Source organism: Oryx dammah, unplaced genomic scaffold (assembly GCF_014754425.2).
Source record: "Oryx dammah isolate SB20612 unplaced genomic scaffold, SCBI_Odam_1.1 HiC_scaffold_5, whole genome shotgun sequence".
Lineage (NCBI taxonomy): Eukaryota > Metazoa > Chordata > Mammalia > Artiodactyla > Bovidae > Oryx > Oryx dammah.
Window position 1 is genome coordinate 104,529,906 of NW_024070189.1, and position 22,684 is coordinate 104,552,589.

The following is a 22,684-nucleotide window of genomic DNA, read 5'->3' on the forward strand; positions in this document are numbered from 1 at the left end:
TGTCCTTCCCCTGGTCCGGCCAGGGGCTGCAGGCCAGGGGGAACCCAGGAAAGGACTGTTCTAACCCCAAGAGCCAGAACCGCTGCAAGGTGTGGCAGTCACAGCAGGGGACAGCTGCCCACTGGGAAACACACGCAGCTGCACAGGTTATATCACTTGCAAGAAGCTGGCCACCCTCAGGCCAATGTGTGCAGGTACCACCTGGACAGGCAGGTGAAAGGAAAGAGGGGTGTCTAGGGGACCCCCCTACTTTCAGCCTCAGAAACCAGTCCACATGAGCCCCTGGGGAGGCTGTGACAACTTTCCACAAATGTAGTGGCTAAAACAACAGAAATTTGTTCTCTCCTGGGATTGGAGGCTGGAAGTTCAAAACGAACATGTGGGTGGAGTGTGCTCCCTCTAGAGGCCCTGGGGAAGACCCTTCCTGCTCCTGGTTCTCGGTGCCCGGGCGTCCATTGGCTTATGGCTGCGTCACCCCGGTTTCTGCCCCTGTGGTCAGGTGGCCACCTTCAGAGGTCTGTCTCAGGTCACCTGTAATAACACTTGTCACTGAATCCAGGGCCCTCATCCAGTCATCTCACCTCAAGATTCTTGATTAATTACAACTGCAAAGATACCTTTTCCAGACAAGATCCCATTCTGAGATTCTGGACAGATGTGACTTTGGGGGGATACCATTCTACTCCCTGAAAATCCTGTGGGGTAAACCCAGGTACTACCGCAATTTGGCTGAACCACAAGCAATCCTGGCGCCAGTCCATGCCACCAAGATGCTCCTAGGTCCTAACCCCCAGGGAGATTGCGTATATAAGGGCTGTTATTTTAAACGGCAACCCACTCCAGTGTTCTTGCTTGGAGAGTCCCAGGGACAGTGGAGCCTGGTGGGCTGCCATCTATGGGGTTGCACAGAGTCGGACACGACTGAAGGAACTTAGCTTAGCAGGGTTTGTGGAACTTGTCACCCGTCCATAGATAGGGCAGGGACCAACAAACTTTTCCTTTTCCCAGGTTTTTGAAACCCTGAATTCATCAGATGCCTCCCAAGACAGGTTGGGTCCCCCCCTCCTGCTGTCCTCTGTCTGGGGGTTGAAAGGGGAAGAAAGGCCCCCCAGAGAGAGGAACAGACACCAGCCCTCTCAAACCTGGGGGTGAGTCCCAAGAGAACAGCTTCATCCAGGTGGAGACGAGGGCTGCAGGCCCCCTCACAGTCTGTGACACAATCTGCACCCAGACCCATGAGGGCCTGCCCCTCCTCTCTCCCTCCCCTCCGCTCCCCATCAGCTTGCTGAGTGCCATGGCTGCACACCCTGGTCAGCCTGGTCTGATGATCTCCTGCTGGCTTCCTGGCCTCCAGCCAGATTGCAGGAACCACCATGGAAAGTGCCTGAGTCACTGGGGTCTTCCTGCCCCTCAAATTCCATGTCAGATATCTCTGTTGGTCCCCTGCCCTACAGCTTGCCACATGCCATCCCCACGTGGGGCCTCTCTTCCTCCCCTACTGATCTCATCTAGAAGTTAGAGCAGGGAGGTTATATAGGCACCAGGGACCCCATAGCAGGCTAAGGAAGTCCATGAGCTCCTTCTCAGAATATGGTTTTATTACTACCTAGCATAAATGATGCACCATCAGAAACAGATCCAGTTTTCAAAAGTTTTAAGATTTTTGTGGCATGTGACTTCAGGGGCAACAGGTTTCTATGACCTCGATGAGGATGATGGTTTCCAAAATGTACCGAGTGCAGTTAGCACTTTCCGGACTGCATACATCCAGCGTGTCCTTCTGACTGTGTTCGGCTCCATAATGCTGGCAGACGTGGGAATGGAGCCTTGTGCAGAAGGGGGCTCGAATGCAGTGCTGTAATTTCTGTCAGCCTCCGTTGCCAACACCAGAGATGAAAACGCTAGCTGCAGGCTGACAACCTCTGTAATCTCAGTTGAGCGGGGGAGAGAAACGAGATTTCATGGTTCCTGCAACAGTCATGACAAGATGTAAAATTGTCTTGAGGCTTCTGTTGCTGACAACATCATAGGGCCAGTGCATATTGCTATTTGGGAATGTCACCTATATTCAAAATGGGAGGGAATGGTAAATGTCAGAGGGTCCTAAAAAGACATGCTTTTTGGCATCCCAGTGCGAAGCTCACTGAGAAGCACTCCCTGGACTCGCCTTACCTATCGTCTGCCCAGGCGTGAAGTGAGACCAAGAACCAGGTAAGAAACCTCTTTCCCAGTGAAGCTGGCCTTCTAGAGAGCACTGCCATGCCCAGGAGAGCCGAGACGAGTATTCAAGAACTGCACATTCCCAGACAGTGCCCAGGAAGCGGGAGAAAAGCCTTGGGTAGGGAATGGTCCTGGGCTGTTCCTGTAAGCTGGGCCAAAGAGAGGATGCAGGGAAGGGAGGAGCCTGCGTGATATGGGGACACTGAGGCAGGAGTGGGTATGCTCAAAGAGTCTCAAGGTGGAGAGGCCCCAGAGTCAGCCCACTCACAGGCACGGAACTGGGCCATGGTCCTCCCACTGACCCTTGACCACTGTGCGGCTCTTGGTGGGCACATCCCTATGCCAAACACAGGCTTCCGACATAACCTAGCTGTCCCAACTCCAACCCAGGCCCAGGACAGGGGGCAGAATGGCCTGGGGATGGAGCAGGAAAACGGGCATGAGCATGGAGGCATGCAGGTGCCGCCCCAAGACCCACAACACCAGAACAGCTGGTATAATCCCTGAAGCCTGCACGAGGAGGGACACCTAGGAGAGAGGGCTTTGAAGGCGGGTCCTAGAGAGGAAGGGCTCTGAGCTGAGCAGAGGGGAGGATTGGGTCCTCTCCACATCCCACCTGTATCTGGGACAGAAACCTGTCTCAGGGTCCCCTATGGGCTCAGAGGTTCTTTAGAGGCCAGTTCACCAGGGGAGGGCAAGTAGGCAGAGACACCCCAAACCCCTCACCATCCCGAGAAATTTTTTAAGAGGATACAGTTTTGCAACTAGGTCCTGGGTGTTGAGTGCCTTAGTAAGTACTGAGCTCCCCATCACTTGAGGAAAACAAGATAATGTTGCAGCCTACAGATTCACTGAAGCTCCAATGTCTTCAGAGGCAGGGTGGGGACAGAGGAAGAGATGCTGGCAACAAACATGATAGGATCCGAAATCTAGGGGCTCAATTCTAACCGTGTGATCTTGGGTGCGCTCGCAACCTCTCTGACTGCCACTAGCCTGGCATAAATGTTGCCCGCCTCACAGGTGCCACACACAGAAGCTGCATGTGGTACTTACCAGGCTGGGCGTCTTAGAGGGTGTACTCATATCCCTCTCCTTCCTGCCTCAGCTCCTTTGCTCTTTCTGGCACTTCTGTCCCTCCAACTACCCTTCCCAGGGTTCAGCATCCCTGTGTCTGATCTTGTCTCTGGACTCAGGGACCCCCCAAGAGGGGAGGAACTTAGCCCCAGACTTCCGCTCTAGCACAAGCTGAAGGTGAGGATCTGGGCTGGGGGCTTTGAGCCTGACAGTGGCTGTAGCCATGGATGCTGGCAGGCCCTCTAGCCGGCTCACTCTGCCCTCTCCTGGCCAAAGCTGGGCAGGTACACAGCTTTTCCATCCCTCGAAAGGGGACAGGGAGGTCCTGGTGGGCATTAGGGCCTCATTTTCCCTAGGTAATTGCCTAGTACCTCCTGGCTCTCTAACGTCTCCTGCCTGGGGCAGGGATCCTTCCCCTGGATGCACCCACCCTGGGCCCCCATACCTGTCTGGTCTGAAGACACCCTCTTTTCCCAAGTTGGGGGCCAGACCAGGAGAAAAGAATCAGGAAGAAGGTAAATTGGGTAACCTCGGGTTTACGTAGGAATCCACCTTATTTTTTAAAACTGTGTATGTATCTTTCACATGCTCCTTCCTGTCTATTTAAGGATGCTCTTGAGGACACAATCATTTGCAGGCATTCAGCTGTGGGTCAGTTCTCTAGGGAAGAGAGCCAGTAGCACCAGAAGGTTCTGTGCCCCTCTCTGGAGGCACAAAACCCTGAGGGCATGTTGAGTGAGCACTGTGACGTGTTTACAGCAATGGGGAGGCAGAAGCTGAGGTGCAGAGCATAGGCTAGGTCTTCCATAAATGATGAGGGCTGGGGGAGGCTGCGGCTCAAAGCAAGAGTCTGGCTCACAAGATCTAGGGCCCTGAGCCTCTCGGAAGAGGAGGTCATCGGTGTTTGGTGCAGGAGGGCTGCCTGGGGGGTAGTGGGCAGCCCCAGGGAGAGCTGGTGAGGTCCCAGCCACCCCAGCGCTGTAAGGAGGCCCCAAGAGGAGTGTGTAGGTGGGGAGTACAAGAAAGAGGTCCCTGGACCAAGAGGCAGGCCCCTAGACCAAGGCCCAGGTAATGACCTGCTTTGTGCTCTCCACAACATGCAAGATAGTGAGTGAAGGCTGCTCCAGCAATCTCACCGGTGCCTCCCGTCACAGCAGCTGGAGGATAGTACAGGAGAGAGTTCAAGTAGCGCAGGAGTGGAGTGATGGTACGGGGCTCGCGTCGGCAGGCCACAGTGAGTTCCCAAGCAGGGGGCCACACTAAGGCCCGAGCCTGGAGAATGTGGAGAGGAACCACAATAGGCCCCCTCTCCCTTCTTAGCAGCTTAGGGAGGCTTCCCAGAGGAGGGGCTTCCCTGTGTCACCTGGATCTCGCTTAGATGGCACCCCAGGGCAGCACTATTCCCTGCCCAGGTACTTGCTCCACCCGTGCTACTAGATCTTTTGATCTTGACTCTTGCTTCTCCAGGTCGCTCCACGACCGCGCACAGGACAGCGTGGGTCCCTGCGGTCACCGGGCCTGAGGCTGGAGAGGGGAGCTGGCACCCAGAACCGCCGCCCCGGGACCGCAGGGACCGCCTGGGACTCAGTCTCTGCATCTGCCAAATGGGCTTGAGAACTCACCCCCGGGCAGATCACAGACAGGCGCGCGCAGGCGCAGCCGGACTCTGCCTGGGCTAGGCGCGCTGGGGACGCGAGGGGCGCGCGCAAGCGCAGCGGTGAGCGAGGCGTCCTCGCTGGGCCCCGCGCCTACCCAAGGTCCTGTCCCTACCTCCCGCACAGAGTCTGCGCCTGCGCACCGCAAAGGGAGAGTGGGTGGGACTGCGGGGGGGACTGCCCCGTTCCCCAGCGTCCCCCGCGGCAGCAGGCACTGACGTGGCCGCCGTCAAAGCCGCCATCTTGTGGGAGCGAAACCAACGCCTGCCTCCGAGCAGCATCTGCGCCGCGGCCGCCGAGGGTGAGGCTGGGCTGGGGCCGAGGCGGGGGCGGGGGCCGAGTTGAGGCCCGGCGCGAGGCTGAGCCGGGGAGGTGAGGGCCGAGACAGGGGCCGAGGTGAGGCCAGGCCGGGCGAGGGGCGAGGTGAGAGCCGAGGTGAGGCCGGGCCGGGGGCCGAGGCGAGGCGGGGATCCAAGGCCCGGCGGCCCAGGGTCGAATAGAGGCCGGGGTTGAGGCGAGCCTAGGCCGGGCTGCGGGTTCAGGCTGGGCTGGGGACCGAGGCGGGGCGGGGCAGGGTGGGTGCGGAATGCGGGGCCAGGAGTCTAGGCTGGGATGGGGGTCGAGTCGGGGCCGAGCTGGGGCGGGGGCTGAGTCGGGGCCGGGGAGGGGTTCTGTCTGGCCACCCTCTCACCAAGCCCCCCAGAGTGGCCGGGGCGGGCTCCCGGAAGTCCGGCCCGCACCGCGGGTTCTCCAGGAAGCCCCGCTTCTTGCTCCGCCTCCGAGGCCTCCTGTCTCGGGGTCGCAAGGACCAGGAAACTGAGGCCCGCAGCCCGGGACACGGCCAAGGTCACACGATGGCCAGGGTTTGAGCCCAGTTCCTGTTTGTTCCGAGGACAGAGCCGGCGAGGCCGGGCGGAGCCCCGGGTTCCTAGGCGCGTGCTGTGGCGCTTGGGTCTGAGTAGGAGCGCCTATGGCCCAGGAAGCCCTCGATGGACGCGCCTACGGCTTTGTAGGACTCCTTTAACCAAGATTGCTGCAACCCCGGGATTGCTTCCTGGGTGCCTTTGGCATGGATTGGAATACACTTCCGAGCTGGTGAATCTTTAACCTACCTATCTATGGAACGCGACCTGGCCGGAGTTGAGGCAGCCTCCCTAGCAGAGCGTCCTAACGCTTTCCAGTCCAAGCAGTTACGGACGGTAAAACAGTAGCTTTGTTAATAAGGCTTGGCAATTAATTTCAGAGTACTTAAAATATTAGCTAACCAGTTGACCACTTTCGAGCGCGCAACAGAACACCAAGTTGCTGTTTCTAGCGAAATCTAGCGAAATTGCACAAGAAATCACTGGCAGGAGACGGGCAATTCAAACGCTTTGGGTGTCCCCGGAAGTCACTGTTGAGAACTGTGTAGTTGATGTAGTCGTAACTGATGTAGTTGGTGTTGGAGTGGTCAGCTCTTGGTCTTGTTTCAGAACTAGTGGTCAGCGTTTCCCCCCCCCCGCTGCTGGCTGTTTGCATGGTTGCTCTTGGCGTTTTTGGCAGAGTGTCTGAAGGAGTGTGAGATGCCATGGCGCGTGCTGTGTCCTTGGGAGTTTTCAGAAACCATCATGAGTAGCCAAAACTGGAAGAACTTTGAATGCATGGTGTTGCTGAGTCCAAGATTATGAGCCGTTGAATGTGTGTGTCACAAATATGGCCACTCTGTTACAGTGTGCCATCTTCCTCCCATAAAGGTTTTCTCTAGTTAATGGGTAGAATGTAATGTGCCTCTTCACTGGAAATGTCCTGTTGAAAACAAATCCTTGTCACTTGGGCATTACAAATCTGTTTCCTGTGACGGCTAACTTCAGATACAAGTATTCAAAATTGCTACTTCAGAAAGATTTAAAATAGTTGGTTTGTATGATAGCTGACTCACATGCTGTCTGCTTATCATTGTAAGAAAGTTAGAAAGCAAAAACTGGTTCTGTGCTTCTCACAGTTCTGGTTTTTTAAATTGTGTGGTTTAGCTATTTGCTTTGCCTCTTGCGCAATGTGAAGGGGCTGTTCAGACCTGCTAAGCCACCTTTTCCAAAGATCACAACAGGCTTGAAACTACAAGGTACACCTTGACTTTTCTGTTGACTTTAGTAAAATTTAGTATGCACCCCCGAGTTGATCTCCATGGTCAAATGGCCTTAGGAATAAACCTAACAAAGTGGGGAAAACCCTTGTGCAAGTTCATAAATAGTATATTAACTTGGTTTGAGAGAGTTGAATCAATTTTCTTCAAATTCTTCAAATTGGATGTTGCCTTGATACATGAATTTAAATCTGCTCTTGATCACAGGTCAGGCTCACCGAGCGTTTCTGTAGCCCTCCTGAGGATTGTGATCACTTACTGAGCTGGTGTTCAAACCCATCTAGCCTGTGCTTCCTATACCACTTATGACCGTCTCTGTGCACAGCATTCCATAGTCTCCCCTTTGACCTTCCAGCCTTTGTAGGATTAGGAGAATGAAGGAAGTAAAATGCACATCTGTCAGAGGTTGGAAAAGAAACATGAAAAATTCCTTGCAGTTGGGATCTTAAAATTAGGTAAGAACTTAACCTCTTTTGTGATCTGTCTGCTCTTCATTGATGTGGATGGTATTAGAAATGTCCTCCTAGCACCATCTGAAGTGGTCTTTTGGAAACATTTTTGACCTAACAGTGGGTTGGGTGTAATGCTTCCTGCTGGCAAGTAAAGGAGGGCTTGGGAATGTGTGAGTGTGAGAAAGGGGGGTTGGTTAATTTCAGAGTGTGAGCCAAGGTGAGGGGAGTACTTCATCCTTATCCTTTTGTGATTGTTAAAAATTCTTTAAAATATAGCATCTGGTATAGCTATACAGCTGTAACACTATTCTGGAAGGTCCTCCAGCATTCTTAGATGGATCAGATGGCCTGATTAGCTGGAAAAAATGTGGCAGAGTTTAACACAAATACATCCAAGCTCCTTATTCATAGGAGAGTCTGTTAGGCCCTCACCCAGTTCTTTCACATTAAGCTTCCTTATATGAGTGGGAAGAAATAGTGAAGCTATCTGTTGCAGGAACTAACCTCAATATTCCTAACAAACCCTTGTTTCCTGATTTTTGCTTATGTTGGAGACTGAGCTGGGCAGCCTGTCATCGGCAAATAGGAAGAGAAGAATAGGACTTCTCACTGACTAAAAGAGTCAGAAAACATACAAGGCAGGCAGATTTTTATACACATAGCACTTGGGAGTGATTCTCTTTAGGAGGCACACTGTTAGTATACAGCATAAATTAACAGAAGCACATTTCCAGAAGTTAAAAATGTAGAGTATATTTTAGAAACATTAATTAGTAAGTTTTTGTCCTCTAAAGGATGCTAGCAAGTCAGTAGAATTTGTCTCCAAAGAGCAAGTCACAGGTAAGATAGCTAGCATCTTTCAGTTTGTATTGTACTCCAAATTATTTTTGCAGTGCTGTCAGTGCAGTTCAGTCGCTCAGTCGTGTCGGACTCTTTGCGACCCCATGAACCGCAGCACGCCAGGCCTCCCTGTCCATCAACAACTCCCGGAGCTCACTCAGACTTAACGTCCATTGAATCAGTGATGCCATCCAGCCTATATGTGGGCGCTAAACAGAAAGTTGAGTGGTGCTAGGTCTCTGAGGCCCTGGAAATTTTTTGGCCTGAAGTTTTAAGTATCCTGTCAGTTTGACATAGGGACAAATGGCCAAGAAAACAATTTCAAGATTCTGTCTAAACTCATATGTGCAAAGTAGGAATAAAGGCAAAGTTAGATGTGCCAGCATTTTGAGCACAGGTTTCAGAATAAGGATATCTTTAAAAATTGCTATGAAGAGTACATTTTCCTGTGGAGCTTTCTATTATCTGTAGATGAGCATGCAGTTCCTAACTCATTGAATCTATTATAGTATCTTGTCAATTCTGGTGATGTAACTTTGCTTAAAATAGTTACAGTTTTTAACATTTCTCTTCATCAGAGTGTTAGAGGTCTTGCAAATTCCTGAGGAGATCAGTGCAGAGGTATTCTTAGTTACTAGTTGCAGGTCCCCGAGGGCAGGTTTAGGAAGCAGATTGTGTACACGCCCCTTCTATGGCATTGAGCATTCCTGAGCTGCACACATCTGCCCTGAGTAGCTAACTGTCTCGTGTTTCCTCCTCACTGGAGTGTCAGAGATGTTCGGGTTCCGCCACACTAACGTGTGCTTTTACACCAGTGTGAGAGTCATTGTGGACTTGATAGGGTTTTTTTTTTTTCTGACAGACTGATTTTTTAGAAAAATGTGTGATTAATCTATTTTTTAATTCTTAAAGCCCTTAAATATTCTTTTATGATTCTTTTCTCCTTTCCTTGTCTGTGAATCTCTTGGGTGCCCGGGGAGGTGGCCAGTGGAGAAAGACAAGCAGAGATAGGGAGATGAGGGAAGGTGGGTGAGGGCCGGGTGGAAGGTGGAGGGCGGCGGCAGTGAGTGGAATGGGAAAGCAGGCCCACGGGCCCGGAAGGAGCAGTGGGCGCTGAGTGTAGCTAGTCAAGGCCTGTCCGGAGGAGGGGGAGGAGTGTCATGTGAGCAGAGGTGTGAAGGAGGGGCTCCTGGGGGTCTTTGGAAGAAACAGGAAGCTTCTCCCTTGCAAGGGAAAACAGCAGCAGAGGCCCTAGCTGGGAGCGCGCTTAGTGGCTTTGGAGCTTTGCTAGGAGCAGAGGAGGGGAGGGGAGCCTGCTGGTGTGTGCCAGTGGTCCTGGAGGGGGAGCCCCACAGAAAGGGTATTTTGGAAATGTGTGGGATGATTTTGGGCTCTGTCAAAGATGGAAGGCAATACTGATATTTAGAAGTAAGGATGCATTCTGCATGACTTTCATGTAGGTGAAAAAGCTGTTTATATCTTAAACCTAATTCTGTTTATGTACAGGGTCAACTTGTTTTAATTGAAGGTCTGAGTCACTCAGGCGTGTCCAACTCCTTGTGACCCCATGAACTATAGCCACCAGGCTCCTCTGTCCATGGGATTTCCCAGGCAAGAATACTGGGGTGGGTTGCCATTCCCTTCTCCAGGGGAATCTTCCCAACCCAGGGACTGAACCTGGGTCTCCTGCGTTACAGTCAGATTCTTTACCATCTGAGCCACCAGGGAAGCCCTTGGTTTTAATAGATGTTTTGAATTCTCCGGGAATGAAACTGCCTTGTAAATTAAGGGTGATTGTATTTGGTTCTTTGCAGAATCGTACCAAGAGTTGTTCTCTGTTTCCAGGTCGGGGAAGGAAAAAAAAACTTGGTGGAGACACCAGGCCTTGAGCGTCTGAGACGCCGCTGCATTTGTGGCAGTCTTCATTAGGTGGTTCTCTCGCTGCCTCCCTTGAACTTGTGGTCATGACCAGTATTGAAGGTCACATTTTATCATATGACACTGTCTTTCATTTCCCAGTTACATTTTAGTTGGGGCAGTGTGGGGTTTTTGCAGTCCAGTGAGTACGTTGGTTATATTGTCTCCGAGCTTCCTTCTGATTGGTAAAGGTGATGCTATGAATGCGTGGGAGTGTTGGCTCTGATCTTTTTAAGGAACCTGAATTTGGTCTGATCTTTCCTAATAGTCCCCTTTTGCTGGCATCGAGAACACCTTGTGACGTGAAAGCTACAGGCTTTGGGAATGTCAGGGGATGGGGGATAAGGTGGCCAGGACCAGGCACAGGCAGACAGTGATGGGGAAGCACCTTTCTAAGAAAGAGATGATGGGACTTGCCAGTAAACAGATTTGGGGATGAGAGGGACAGGGATTGTGGGTATCTCTGAGGTTTGGGTCAGAAACTGGGAGGAAGTTGCACAGGATTAAAGTGGGAAAGAGAGGGTTCTTTTATATTTGAGGATTAGATTTTGATGGGAGAGCCATGCATTGAGGGGGAAATAGATAAGTCTGGAGATGAAAGGAAGGTTCAGCTGGGGTCCCCTATAGGGGCCTGCATTCCCCTGAGACTGCATGGCTGGACAGGGGCAGTGCTAGTGAGTGAACGCACCAGACATTGAGTCTTGGGCTGGTGGGGCCTCTGGTCGCCTGAGAGGGGCGCCAGGGACTGCTGGGAGGCTTTCAGCAGAGGCTGGCGGGAGCAGATGTATGAATGAAATTTCCCTGAGTCCAGGGCTGCCCCCAGTTTAAAATGTGAGCAGAGTAGGAGGAGGCCAACTGAGACGGTTGCTGTGGCTGTTTGGGCCAATGAGAAGTTCCCAGTCACATCGGCCTCCCAGGCAAAACCAGCAAGGGTGTCCTGAGTGCTCCCAGCTGGTGCAGCATCTCTGGGTGCTTCTAACGGGTCTCACGAAGGCGGGTCTGGCAGGGGGCGTCAGAGGTAGAGGATCTAACAGACTCTCAGTCATTGCTGCTCTCCCCTGTTTCCTCTCCTCTGGGAAGCCCATCCCTTAGAGGTAGGGCTGCGATCTTTTTTACATTTTGTTTTCAAAATGAAAGTTCTCTGCAGGCAAAAATCAGGTTTTGGAGATTGATTTAATCATTTTCAGTTCAGTCGCTCAGTCATGTCCAACTCTTTGCGGCTCCGTTAATCATTTTAGTTATTCATGAAGTTTTCTTGTTCTGAAAAAGCCTGGGGGTGGGGCACACCTGCCACTCTGAGAAACTTTGGGGAAGAAGAACTGGGCACTTTGACAAGCTAATAGTTGGTTGCACTTCCCTTTTTCTTCAAGGGTGTGGAAAGGGTCTTGGCAACACTGGCTTCCCTAGAGCCCTGCCCTCATGCCTGGAGAGGGCCCTGTGTCTGCACCGTAGGTGCAGGTGGCCTTTTTGAGGAGACACCACAGAGGACAGAAACCACAGAGGCGTCAGCACATCTGTGGCGATTACATAATTAGAGTAGAGTGACAAAAGCAAATTAATGTGAGTTATCTCATGACAGACTCCTGAACTGCCATCTCTTTCTCATTCTCACTTCTAGAACTAAAACACAGGGTTGTGCTGTTAGACAGATGTGCCTGCTTTTTCTGTCAGGATCATGGGGACTGAGACTTCGGCAGCTGGAGTTGTGTGCGTGCGCGCGTGTGTGTGTGTGTGCGCGTGCGTGCATGCCCGCGCGTGCGTGCATGCCCTCGCGTGCACATGCTAACGCTTCAGGGCCCAGTGTAACTGGACGCTTGACAAAGTTCACCATTGAGCTGAGGTTGGGAGGGTGAGCGTGTCACTGTCGCACTTGTGTTTCAGCGGCTGTCAGCTGGTCTCAGTGAGTGTGGAGCTTCTGTGTGCCCACAGCTGTACTCATCACACAGCTGCTCCTTAACGTGAGTGTTGGTGACTGCTCGCCCCACCGTGTGTTGAGGGTGCCCTGAAAAACATAGAAAGGGAAGGACTTTTTCTTGTGAAAGGTAGCATCTGAACTTGCCTTCAGACGTTGAGTGAAGGGCTCGACGGGCATGGCATGGAGAGTCAGTGTGAAGAGGGGACTGGGAGCACAGCTAAGGTCTGAACAAAAGATTGCTAGTGTGCAGAATTAGTAAGGAGTTAGTGCTGGGCACTTTTCAGGGTGTCTCGGTGGCTTAGGGGAAGATCCTCTGCAGGAGGGCATGGCAAGCCCACTCCAGTATCCTTGCCTGGAGAATCCATAGATGGAGGAGCCTGGCATGCTACAGTTCGTGAGGTTGCAAAGAGTTAGACACTACTGAAGTGACTTGGCACAGCCCGGGTGGTGTAGAGCTGCCTGTAGTGTCTCATATCCTGCTTTGCATTTTAGTCATAAGTTGCTTTGTTTCCTCCATTTTCTGTTTAATTTGTTACACGTCTTTTTTTTTTAATGTTTACTTGGCTGTGTGGGGTCTTCATTGCAGCTCCTGGGCTCCTTTGCTGTGGTGTGCAGGCTTAGTTGCCCTGCAGCATGTGATACCTTAATTCCCTGACAAGAGTTCAAACTCAAGTCTCCTGCATAGGAAGACCGATTCTTAACCACTGGACCACCAAAGGAAGTCCCTGTTGCACATTTTAATGTTGTGAGGTTAATGCAAATTTATGTTTTGGGTCTTTTGAGTTTTTTTTTTCCTCCCAGGAACAACTTCTTGAGACTAAGTGTCTTTGGAGTCAGGGTGTATGTGCCCTGACTCCTAAAATAGGATTACTCGTCAGGGTCCGTGGTGCTGGCTGCTCCATCGTGGAGGGCCCGGGTGCCCAGCACTGGTCTGCAGGACCTGCAAGCCATTCCATCCCACAGACAGCATACTCAGATGGTCCTGCCTAGCTGCCGGGCACTAGGAATGTACGTTTTCCCCGGAACCCCTCAAGTCCAGGGTCAAATCCAGGAGAGGAAATAGCAAGGAGCAGCCAGTGTCTGCTGCCAGGACAAACACATGGAGCCGTGAGGGAGGCTCCTGATGGGGCATCTGAGCGAAGCCTCGACTCGGAGGGATCACCCGCTCCTTGTTTCACCCCAGTTGAAGGCCACCTGACGTTTGTGTTCAGAGGTCCTGTGTGGATATTGTTTTCATTTGAGCTAGATCATCTGGTTAAAGTGGTAAAATAAAACTAAACACTATGGATGAGAAGGAACTGCAAAACCTAAATATGTTCATCAGTTAGTGCTTTGACTTTTGCAGTTATTGAAAAGCAGGGTTAATTGCAGTTACGCTGTTTCAGTGTTTGCCTTGTGGTTCGGTGTGCCTGCTCCATTCGACACCGGACAGCTGCTGAGTGCTCACGTTAGTGTGTACCGAGAGCCATATCCATGGTGAAGCTTATTTGTCGTGGTCATTTTAAGAGTTTCACCTTGAATCTTAAGTGGGCAGAGAGGGATGTAAATTGAATTTCACTGATTGCTCCTCCTAAGAATCAGACCTGACCGGAAATCCCCTCCTTCAGCTTTGGGAGGCAACTTGCAGGGCACCTGGGGACCAGCCCTCCAGTGTCGTTGTACTAGCCTTTGGATTTCTGGCACTCATCCTTCTTTAGGAGCAGGAATTGGGGGTGACTGCTGCAGAGAGACCAGGTCTAGTGTCTAACTGATTGATTCCTGCAAAACATCCTGAAAGTTCTGTTGTGAAAAACAAAAATCAGTCTCTCGTGGGAGCTCACCTTTAGATGCAGACAAGAGTTACACTGTTCTAGAAGGTTTTTGCATGTTCTTTCATTATTATTTTTCTTTGTATTGAAAGTTCAGAGTCAAGGTAGGTGAAATGGCTAAAGGTGGTCAAAAGATACAAACTTCTGGTTATAAGGCTAGATAAACCCTGGCATGTAAGGTACAGTATGGTGACTGTAATTCACCATACTGTATTGTATATTTGAAAGTTGCTAAGAGAGGAAATCCTAAAAGTTCTCATCACGAAGGAAAAAGAGTGACTGTATGAGGTGACAGAAGTTAACTAAACTTTGTGTGGTGATCATTTCACAATAAATATACATATCAGATCATTATTTTGTACACCTGAATATAATACAGACAGTTCAGTCAACCTAATTATATCCTTTGAGTGTCTCAGTCTGAATATTCTTCCTTCTGAATATTCTGTTCTTGATCCTTAGCTTTGTCACAGTTGTGTTAGGCTTGTAAGGCATATCTACCTATCGTTAGTATTGGGATGTTCAGTTTCTTACACTAATTTTCATAAAATAGTGACGATATGTGGTGTTCTACTCAGTTGCAGAAGAATGTCAGAGCTACAGAAGTGGACTGCTGGACTAGTAGAGTAGTGCCTTAAGGCTTTATTTAGTTGATGTTCTGGAACCCCAAGTTGATGTACAAAAATCAGTTTGTAGCAGATAGTAATATGTGGTCATATCGCTTATGAAAGTAGGGGACCTTCCCCTTCAAAATTAAATCCTACATGTCAGAGGTGAATTAGGCTTTTGAGTAGTTGATAATCTAAGCACATTCATTCTGCTAAAAGAATAAATGAAACAGTTAAAGAAAATGTTTTATAATGTATATCAATTCCTCAGGAATTTCTTCACTTTATTAATTTTTCTCAAATTAGATATTAAAACTGACATTATGAACTGTTGAGCTGTACTTATACCTAATAAACTTCTAAAAAAAGGGTAAAATGAAAAAAAGCTCTGATGTCACCTATCTTGTTCATTTGAGTAGGGGAGACCCATGTGATCTCTTATTTACAGAGGGACCAGAGCAGCCTGTCCTGGGCTGAAGCACAGAACAGAAAACACAGGTTTTTGTTTTTGGTGTTTTTTTTGCCTTCCCGGGTCACACTTCTATTTCCCAAAGTTAGTGATTTATTCTTCTTAATGATTCTCAGTAGATTGGGTCATCTTGATATTCACTGTTACAGAGATTCTGTTACATAAACCAGCTCCTAGCCATTTCAGAAGATGTGACAGGTTTTCCTTCTGCAGAAGTAAGCTGCACAGCTCTGTAGGGGTGGGCTTCCCTTGTTCATCCCGAGTCCTCTGAGATTTGTTAGGAGATGCAGCGGGCACAGGTAGAGGTCGTGGAGATACATATTTCTCTTTAACAGCTATAACCCAGTTACTCTGGATTCATTTACTGGCGTGGAACAGGTGTAAACTCACCGCTACATTTTTCCCCTCCCTCTCCTGGCTTTCCTGGGGCGGCATCTTGTTTGGCCTTGGCCTGTAGCCTAGTAGTCTTTGCGGACAGGAATGTAGCCAGCCAGTTGTGTCCTGTTCTTTGCTATAGTGTTGAACTGACACCCAGTCTTGTTTCTGGTCCTAATGAGAAAAAGGAAAAAAATGTTCTTAAGGGGCTGCATCTGCTCAGAGCTTTCTGTCTCAGGAAAGAGATGGTCTTTTATTACTCTCTTTATGAGCCAGCACAAAGGTGCAAACTCAGGCAGGTGCAGGGAAGTGATCTTTTGAGAAAGTCAGTGTCTTCATTGCTTCCAAATACGATCATTACCTGAACCTGAGAAACAGGTTTCCGCCTGAGTGCAAAGGATCCTGGTGCAGGAAAGGGTGAGATAGGCTTAGGCTGGATGTACTAAAAGTTAGACCTGTATGGAGAGGCCACAGAACAGCTCTTGTGGTCACTGTTGGGCCTTCCACTGCGACACTTAACTGTGTTAGATCAGGAGCTGGCAGGGTCCCTGGGCCAGGTGCAGGGCGGATATAGACAGATGGCTGGTGTAGTGGGAGAAACCAGGTGCTGTGTGTCGCGTCTCCTGGAGTTTCTGTGCCGTGTGCTCAGTCGCTTCAGTCGTGTCTGATTCTTTGCCACTCTATGGACTGTAGCCCACCAGACTCCTCCATCCGTGGGATTCTCCAGGCAAGAGTATTGGAGTGGGTTGCCCTCCTCCAGGGCATCTTCTTGACCCAGGGATCAAACCTGCATCTCGCAGGCAGATTCTTTACCATTGAGCCACCAGGGAAGCCCAGAGTTCTGCTCACCCCCATCTAGGTTCAGCCACCAAAATATATGGCCCACTTTCCCTTTGGGGCTGCAGGAGTTGGGTAAGTTGAAAAACTGTGTGGAGGAAAGGGACCAGATTGATAATTAGGGCTCAGCCGACTGCAGGGCCAAGGCAGGCCAGGGACTGTGAGTGGGCAGACACGCTGGGCTGGGTGGGAGGAAGAGGAGGCCCCTGGCCTGCTGTGGCTGACTGCATCTTCAGGCTGACCTGCGGTGCAGGCTTGCTGCTGGGCCCAGTTCACCTGGAGTGCTCCATCAGTCCCATGTAGGGGCTGGGGAAGCATAGAAAAGAGTTTTGCTCCTTAGTGCCCAGGTTTCTGTGTCAGTTTGTATGAGTTTAATGCTAAAACAAATGTAGACAGCAGTCTTCCAGCCTGCTTCACAGGGATAGCCCTTTTGTGCCTTACTGTTCTGAGTAGGGTGCTAATCCTGTCTCTCAGTATGTCAGCTTTGGACGCTTGAGACTACAAGTTCTGTCCTTGGCTTCCCAGTACCCAGGAGTGCCAGTCAAAGTGTCATGACTAAATAAATGTTATTCACTGCTGAGTCAAGTGGTGACTGGCTTATTATGTTTTCCCTCAGGAAATCTTAAAATGACTTCATTTTCATCCTTGGGTTTTTTCCTGAGTGTTTGTCATTATTTTTTCCCAATTCCCTTAGAATTGCCACGCCCCGTGTTTCAACCACATAGGAAATGTGTTCTTCTTTTCCTGGAGCTCTCCTCCTCCCCAGGGCTGCTGCTCAGGCCTTCCTCTGCCTCCCTCTGTCACCTTGGGCGGCAGCGGGGAGTGTTGCCCTTGCCTGTGGCAGCCTGCAGACGAGGCGCGTGTGAGACTTTGCACTGGTGACCTCTCTATCCTGCCCTTTCACTGACCCCATACTTTGGTTGACACAGAACTGCAGATGGGAAGTAGTGTTTGTGTCTTTCTTTGCAGGGGACAGGTTTAGGTTCTCCCCGTAATTGAGGGAAACACACAGCCTTCCTCGCTGTGTCCCCCACTAGAGTGCGCGTTCATTACAGCTGATGAGCCTACGTTGGCACACCATCATTCAGAGCCCATACTTTATCTTGGGGTTCACTCCTGGTATTGTGCGTGCTCTAGGTTTGGACAAATGTATCATGACATGTATCAACCATTGTAGAATAGTTTCACTGTCTAAAAATGCCCTATCTCTACCTGTTCATCCTCCCTTCCTCCTAACCCCTCAAAACCACTGAAAGGATCTTTTTACTCTCTCCACAGTTGCCTTTTCCAGAATGTCACGTAGTTGGAATCATACACTGTATAGTATTCTTAAATGGGCTTCTTTCACTTAATGTACATTTATACTATAATAATAATATACATTTGTCTGTATATTAGCACTTTTCTTTTAGTGTTGAATAACATCCTGTTGTTCGGATTTACCAAACAGTTATCCATTCACCTACGGAAAGACATCATGGTTACTTCCAGATTGTGGCAATCATGAATAAGGCTTGTGAACATCAGGGGTCTGTGTGGTTGCTCGTTTGCAGCCACTTTGGGAGCATGAGGGCTGAGTTTCATGTTCAGAGTGTTTTGTAAGAAACCTCCAAACATTTTTCAGAATGGCTGCTCTTTCTTTCATAAGATCATGTCTTTGGTGTTGTGTCTAAAAAGTCATCATCATATCCAGGGTAGATGTTGGTCTTCTACGTTGCTCCCGGTCTCCCTGTTCTGAGGCTCTTGTGTGTGTGGATTTTTTTCACGTTGCTCCCGGTCTCCCTATTCTGAGACTCTTGTGTGTGTGGATTTTTTTCACTTTGGTTGTGAGTTCCGCCATGTCTGTCCTAACGCCCTGTTCATGTCTGATGGGCGCCAGATCCCCACCACGTTGGTGCTAGGGCTGTGTGTGGCTTGGGGGTTCTGTTTGTTTACTTTTCTTTTTAAATTCTCTTCTGTCTTGCTTCTCTCCAAATTCTTTGTTTCAGTCAGGTCCACTGGGGGCTTCTTACAGGGAGATAGGGGCATGGATGTTTGGAGGCCTCCAGGTGTAAGAGTTCAGTCCCGGCCTTGAGGCCTCTGTGTCTCGTGTGCGGGTCTGTGGCGGCAGTGTGCCTCCCTGTTGATCTCACCATATTCCTCTGTTTCCAGAGCAGTGCACCCTGGGCCCTCCTCTGACTGGAGAGCAGAGTGAGGACCCCTGGTTCAGCTGCTCCGAAAAGGTCGCCTGGCTCTCCTGCATGGCTGAGGATGATGCTTGGTCAGGGCCAGAGCCCGCCAGAATTGCACCTGCTCTCGGTCCTTTTGAGTCAATCATCACTTTTACTTCTTTATTGGTAGTGACTTCAGAAATAAGCTGAGATAAATATGCGTTCACTTCATTCTGTTTTCCATAATTTATCATCCTCTATATTTAGGAAAAGTGGTTGTCTGCCAAAAAGGAAATACCATAGTAAAGATATTTTTAAACTTTAATTTTATGAATAGGTAATATTATTCAGAACCAGAAAGAATTTTAAAATGTTGAAAGAGCACTGAGGCCTGCTAGAAGGGCTCCGCTGGATGCCCCTAAGGCCGTTGGAGCATCTGGGTCACAGTAGAGTGGTGGTCTGACCCACTGAGCAACACCGTATCAGTATATGGAGAAGAGAATGGTGGTTCCTTGGGTAGAAGGCTAACTAAAGCTGGAAGGAATGACTATAGAAAACCACCATTTGAACAGTCCTGATGGCAGTAATTGAGCCAGGAGATGTCGGCATGCTGAAAGTAGAGGGTGGAAGTTGGATGAGGAGCGGAACATGTACATAGTCCCCAAATGCTCACTGATGGCTAAGGCAGAAAGGAGCTTATGATGGAGACCTGGCAACTCCACCTGAGCCTGTCATAGTGGACGTGGGGTGGTGGGGGTCTGGGGCCCACCCCCTAGGTAGAATAGAGAGGGGAGTGCCTGTGGCAGGCCCATATCTGCGTCCTCCATGGAACTGGCCTCTTATCCAAGCAGTATCCATCCAAAGTTCAAACACTGGGAAGCTCATAGTTACTTCTGGGGGGTTAGGTATGCAGGGCAAGACTCCTTCCCAACCTCAACAGTAGCCTCCACCAGCACCCTCCCAGTGATGAGGTATGAGCATCTCCCATTAGCTTAGAACAAGCTCTCTGTGGTTCATTTGGTTTTCTGTCAACATTCACACAGAATCTGCCCAGTTGAAGGCTGCTCAGCCCTCCACAGCTTGACTTCACCTTCCTAAGCATTTGAGAAAGTGACTGTTTTTTTCCTAAAGCCCTGTTTGGAAATAAAACAGTTGAAGGATGAATATACTGAGTGTGGAGAGGCCATATGTGGGTCTTACAGTACAGGAGATGCCCACCTCTGTGATCACTTATCCCTTCCTGCAGCTCTGGGTATTGGGGCCTGGGCTCTGACCTGGGGTCCAGTCAGCTCAGTGGCTGCTCCCAGTCTGCTCTGCTGAATGAGGAGAGCTGGCTGGGGGGGTGGGGGGTGGTGCAGACACAGCACACGTGCTCTTCTGCACACTCGTGGCTGCACCACACAGGCCGCCTTTCCGACCAGCGGTGACCACAGGTCTTGGGAAGGTGCTCCCTAACGTGGCCATGCTGTGGGCTCACCCTTGGACTGAATACCCTGGTGTGCTGCTCTTGAGCCCTGGGTGTTCTCACTCAGCCAGTCCTGCCTGCAAGGTGTGCTGAGCTCTCAGCTTGTTGGGAAGGGCTGGCTCCTGGTCTTGGCCAGGGCCCTCTTAGGTTCTCAGGTGTTAGTTGTCTTACCATTGAACTCTGCTTCTTTGAGACTTGGGGCAGTTGGGAGACATGGTAGGGCCTTGAAGTGGTTGTTTCTGGCCCCTTGAAGAACTCTGCATTAGATTATGGAGAGTCTAGCATTCATTTGAAAGCCACACTGCTGCACCTTAGAGTGGCAAGTTGAAGGACTTAGAGGTAAGTTGCCCTAAGGCCTTGGGTGTAAGTTCCTCAGATAATGGTAGCAGCGGCTTCAAATTCCAGTCAGCCTTATTCTAAGATTCCCATATGCTGCCTTCTTAGAGTGATTTAGAGGCTCAAGAGGTAGGTGGGCAGGACTGTTTTCTTTTGGATAGGAACCAGAATTTCATCAGCTTGTGAGATAGGAGGAGCTGCCTCAGCCTGGCTCTGGGTGAGCGGTCTCTGAGCTGCTCCTGCTTGCCTGGCCCTGGGCAGCACAGAAAAAGACCCCAGGACTCCTTGTTCTTGCAGGTTTCTCTGGCCAGTGTTGCCCCCACCGGTGTGCAGCATGGGGAATATCTTTGCAAACCTCTTCAAGGGCCTTTTTGGCAAAAAAGAAATGCGCATTCTCATGGTGGGCCTAGATGCTGCGGGAAAGACCACCATCCTGTACAAACTGAAGCTGGGTGAAATTGTGACCACCATTCCCACTATTGGTGAGGACGCTGGGCCTTGGGAGGCTGGGAGGTGGTGGTGGCTCTGGGGATAGGCTCACCCAGGTCTCTTCCAGGCTTCAACGTGGAGACCGTGGAGTACAAGAACATTAGCTTCACTGTGTGGGACGTGGGCGGCCAGGACAAGATCCGGCCTCTGTGGCGCCACTACTTTCAAAACACACAAGGTAAGAGTGAGCTACCCTATTACACTCCTCAGGAGTGGGGCTCGGGGTGTCCCGGGTGCCTGCAGTCACGCTTACTGTCCCCTCTGCAGGTCTCATCTTTGTGGTTGACAGCAATGACAGAGAGCGTGTGAATGAGGCCCGCGAGGAGCTCATGAGGATGTTGGCAGAAGACGAGCTCAGGGACGCCGTTCTGCTCGTGTTTGCTAACAAACAGGTATGTGTGACTGAACACCCTGACTGCCGGTGGGGGTGCACGTCAGGCAGCCAGCCTCTCAGGGCTGGAGGTCTGAACAGGGGACCACAGGTCAGGTGGAAAGGGTTCCATGTAGCCCCCCTGACCCACGCCTGCTGTGCTGCCACCCCCAGGACCTCCCTAATGCCATGAACGCGGCCGAGATCACGGACAAGCTGGGCCTACACTCTCTGCGCCACAGGAACTGGTACATACAGGCCACCTGTGCCACCAGCGGGGACGGGCTTTACGAGGGACTGGACTGGCTGTCCAATCAGCTCCGGAACCAGAAATGAGCTGTACTCCTCTCTCCTCCCCTCTCACTCCCTCCTTCTACCCTCGCTTTACTCTCATGTGGCAAACGTGCCCCTGTGGTGTGAGTGCCAGAAGCTGTCTCCGTGGTCGGTCACAGTGTGCTTCACCATGCTGTAAATGTGCAGACGCAGCCTGCAACTGGGTTTTTATTTAATGTAAATAGTTTTCGTTTCCAATGAGGCAGTTTCTGGTACTCCTATGCAATATTACTCAGCTTTTTTTATTGTAAAAAGAAAATCAACCCACTGTTTAGTACTGAGAAGGGATTTTAGGCACACGGGTCATCCAGGAGTTGTGTGTCAGACGAGCCCAATACTCCTCCTCTGGGCTTTAGATCTGTGTTGAGATCCATTTTGGTGGTTGGTTTTTAACCCAAACTCAGTGCATTTTTTAAAATAGTTACAAATACAAAATAAGGAGAACACTTGAACACACAGAAGGGAGAAATGTGCCTAATGTAGGTTCTGCGGTAACGGCCTGAGTCCAGTCCACCGGTGGTCTGTTTCCCGTTGGGAACATGAAATGGGGCAGAGCCAGCCATGATGCCCATTCTGCATGGTCACAGTAGGGTCCCTGTGATTTGCTGTCTCGGGTCCTCCCACACCCCATAGCGTTTGTGCTTGTATTTGTGCATCCGTGGCCGCCCAGGAGATGGGGTGGAGGCTGCAGCCACCATTCTCAGATCCCTTGGAAGAACCCCGGCCTTTTCTCGGGTCAGCATGGGCACTTCGGTTGGAACGCCCTGGCTGGGGCGGGAGCCCTGCAGCCCCCCTGCTTGCCTGCTCCGGGCTCTCTGGGGTCTCACCAGCAGGAGTGCGGGTGGTCATCCTTGAGCCCCAGCCCCTCAGAGCCCCTGTCTACATGTGCTTTCACTCCCTCAGCCTGCAAGGGTCAGATTTGCCATTGAAAATGATAACCTCTACTTTTTTCTTTTGTATTTTGATAAACACTGAAGAAGCTGGAGCTGTTAAACTTTATCTTGGGGAAAACCTCAGAGCTGGTTTATTTGGTGTCGTGGAACCTCTTACTGCTTTCAATACACAATTAGTAATCAACTGTTTTGTATACTTGTTTTCAGTTTTCATTTCGACAAACAAGCACTGTAATTACAGCTATTAGAATAAAATCTCTTAACTATTTCATGGCTCTCCTGTGTTTGGGTGCCCCTGACAGCCTGCCCTCTGGGAGCTGGGCAAGGACAGCCTCTTCCTCCTCACTTAGTGAGGG

The 22,684-nt window shown here is 50.4% G+C and overlaps 1 protein-coding gene and 1 long non-coding RNA gene across 5 annotated transcripts; one reads left to right on the forward strand and one right to left on the reverse strand.

The window, feature by feature from the left end:
• Positions 1 to 1,577: 1,577 nt before the first annotated feature.
• LOC120864341 lies at positions 1,578 to 4,932 on the reverse strand. Of its 2 annotated transcripts, none has more exons than XR_005721171.1 (2): positions 4,431 to 4,932; positions 1,578 to 2,062 (listed from the first exon to the last, which is right to left on the reverse strand). It is a non-coding gene; the product is annotated as an uncharacterized LOC120864341 (long non-coding RNA). The 2 variants fall into 2 exon arrangements; XR_005721172.1 differs by lacking the exon at positions 4,431 to 4,932 and adding an exon at positions 2,173 to 4,414.
• An 81-nt stretch (positions 4,933 to 5,013) lies between these two features.
• Positions 5,014 to 22,596, forward strand: ARF1 (ADP ribosylation factor 1). 3 transcript variants are annotated; one of them, XM_040241357.1, is made up of 5 exons: positions 5,014 to 5,250; positions 20,541 to 20,725; positions 20,800 to 20,910; positions 21,000 to 21,124; positions 21,277 to 22,596. In XM_040241357.1, the coding sequence occupies exons 2-5, from the start codon at positions 20,578 to 20,580 to the stop codon at positions 21,436 to 21,438; spliced, it is 546 nt and encodes a 181-aa protein (XP_040097291.1). In that variant the 5' UTR covers positions 5,014 to 5,250; positions 20,541 to 20,577; the 3' UTR covers positions 21,439 to 22,596. The 3 variants fall into 3 exon arrangements, with proteins under 3 accessions (XP_040097291.1, XP_040097292.1, XP_040097293.1); XM_040241358.1 differs by lacking the exon at positions 5,014 to 5,250 and adding an exon at positions 5,735 to 6,148; XM_040241359.1 differs by lacking the exon at positions 5,014 to 5,250 and adding an exon at positions 6,187 to 7,526.
• The last annotated feature ends 88 nt before the right edge of the window (positions 22,597 to 22,684 follow it).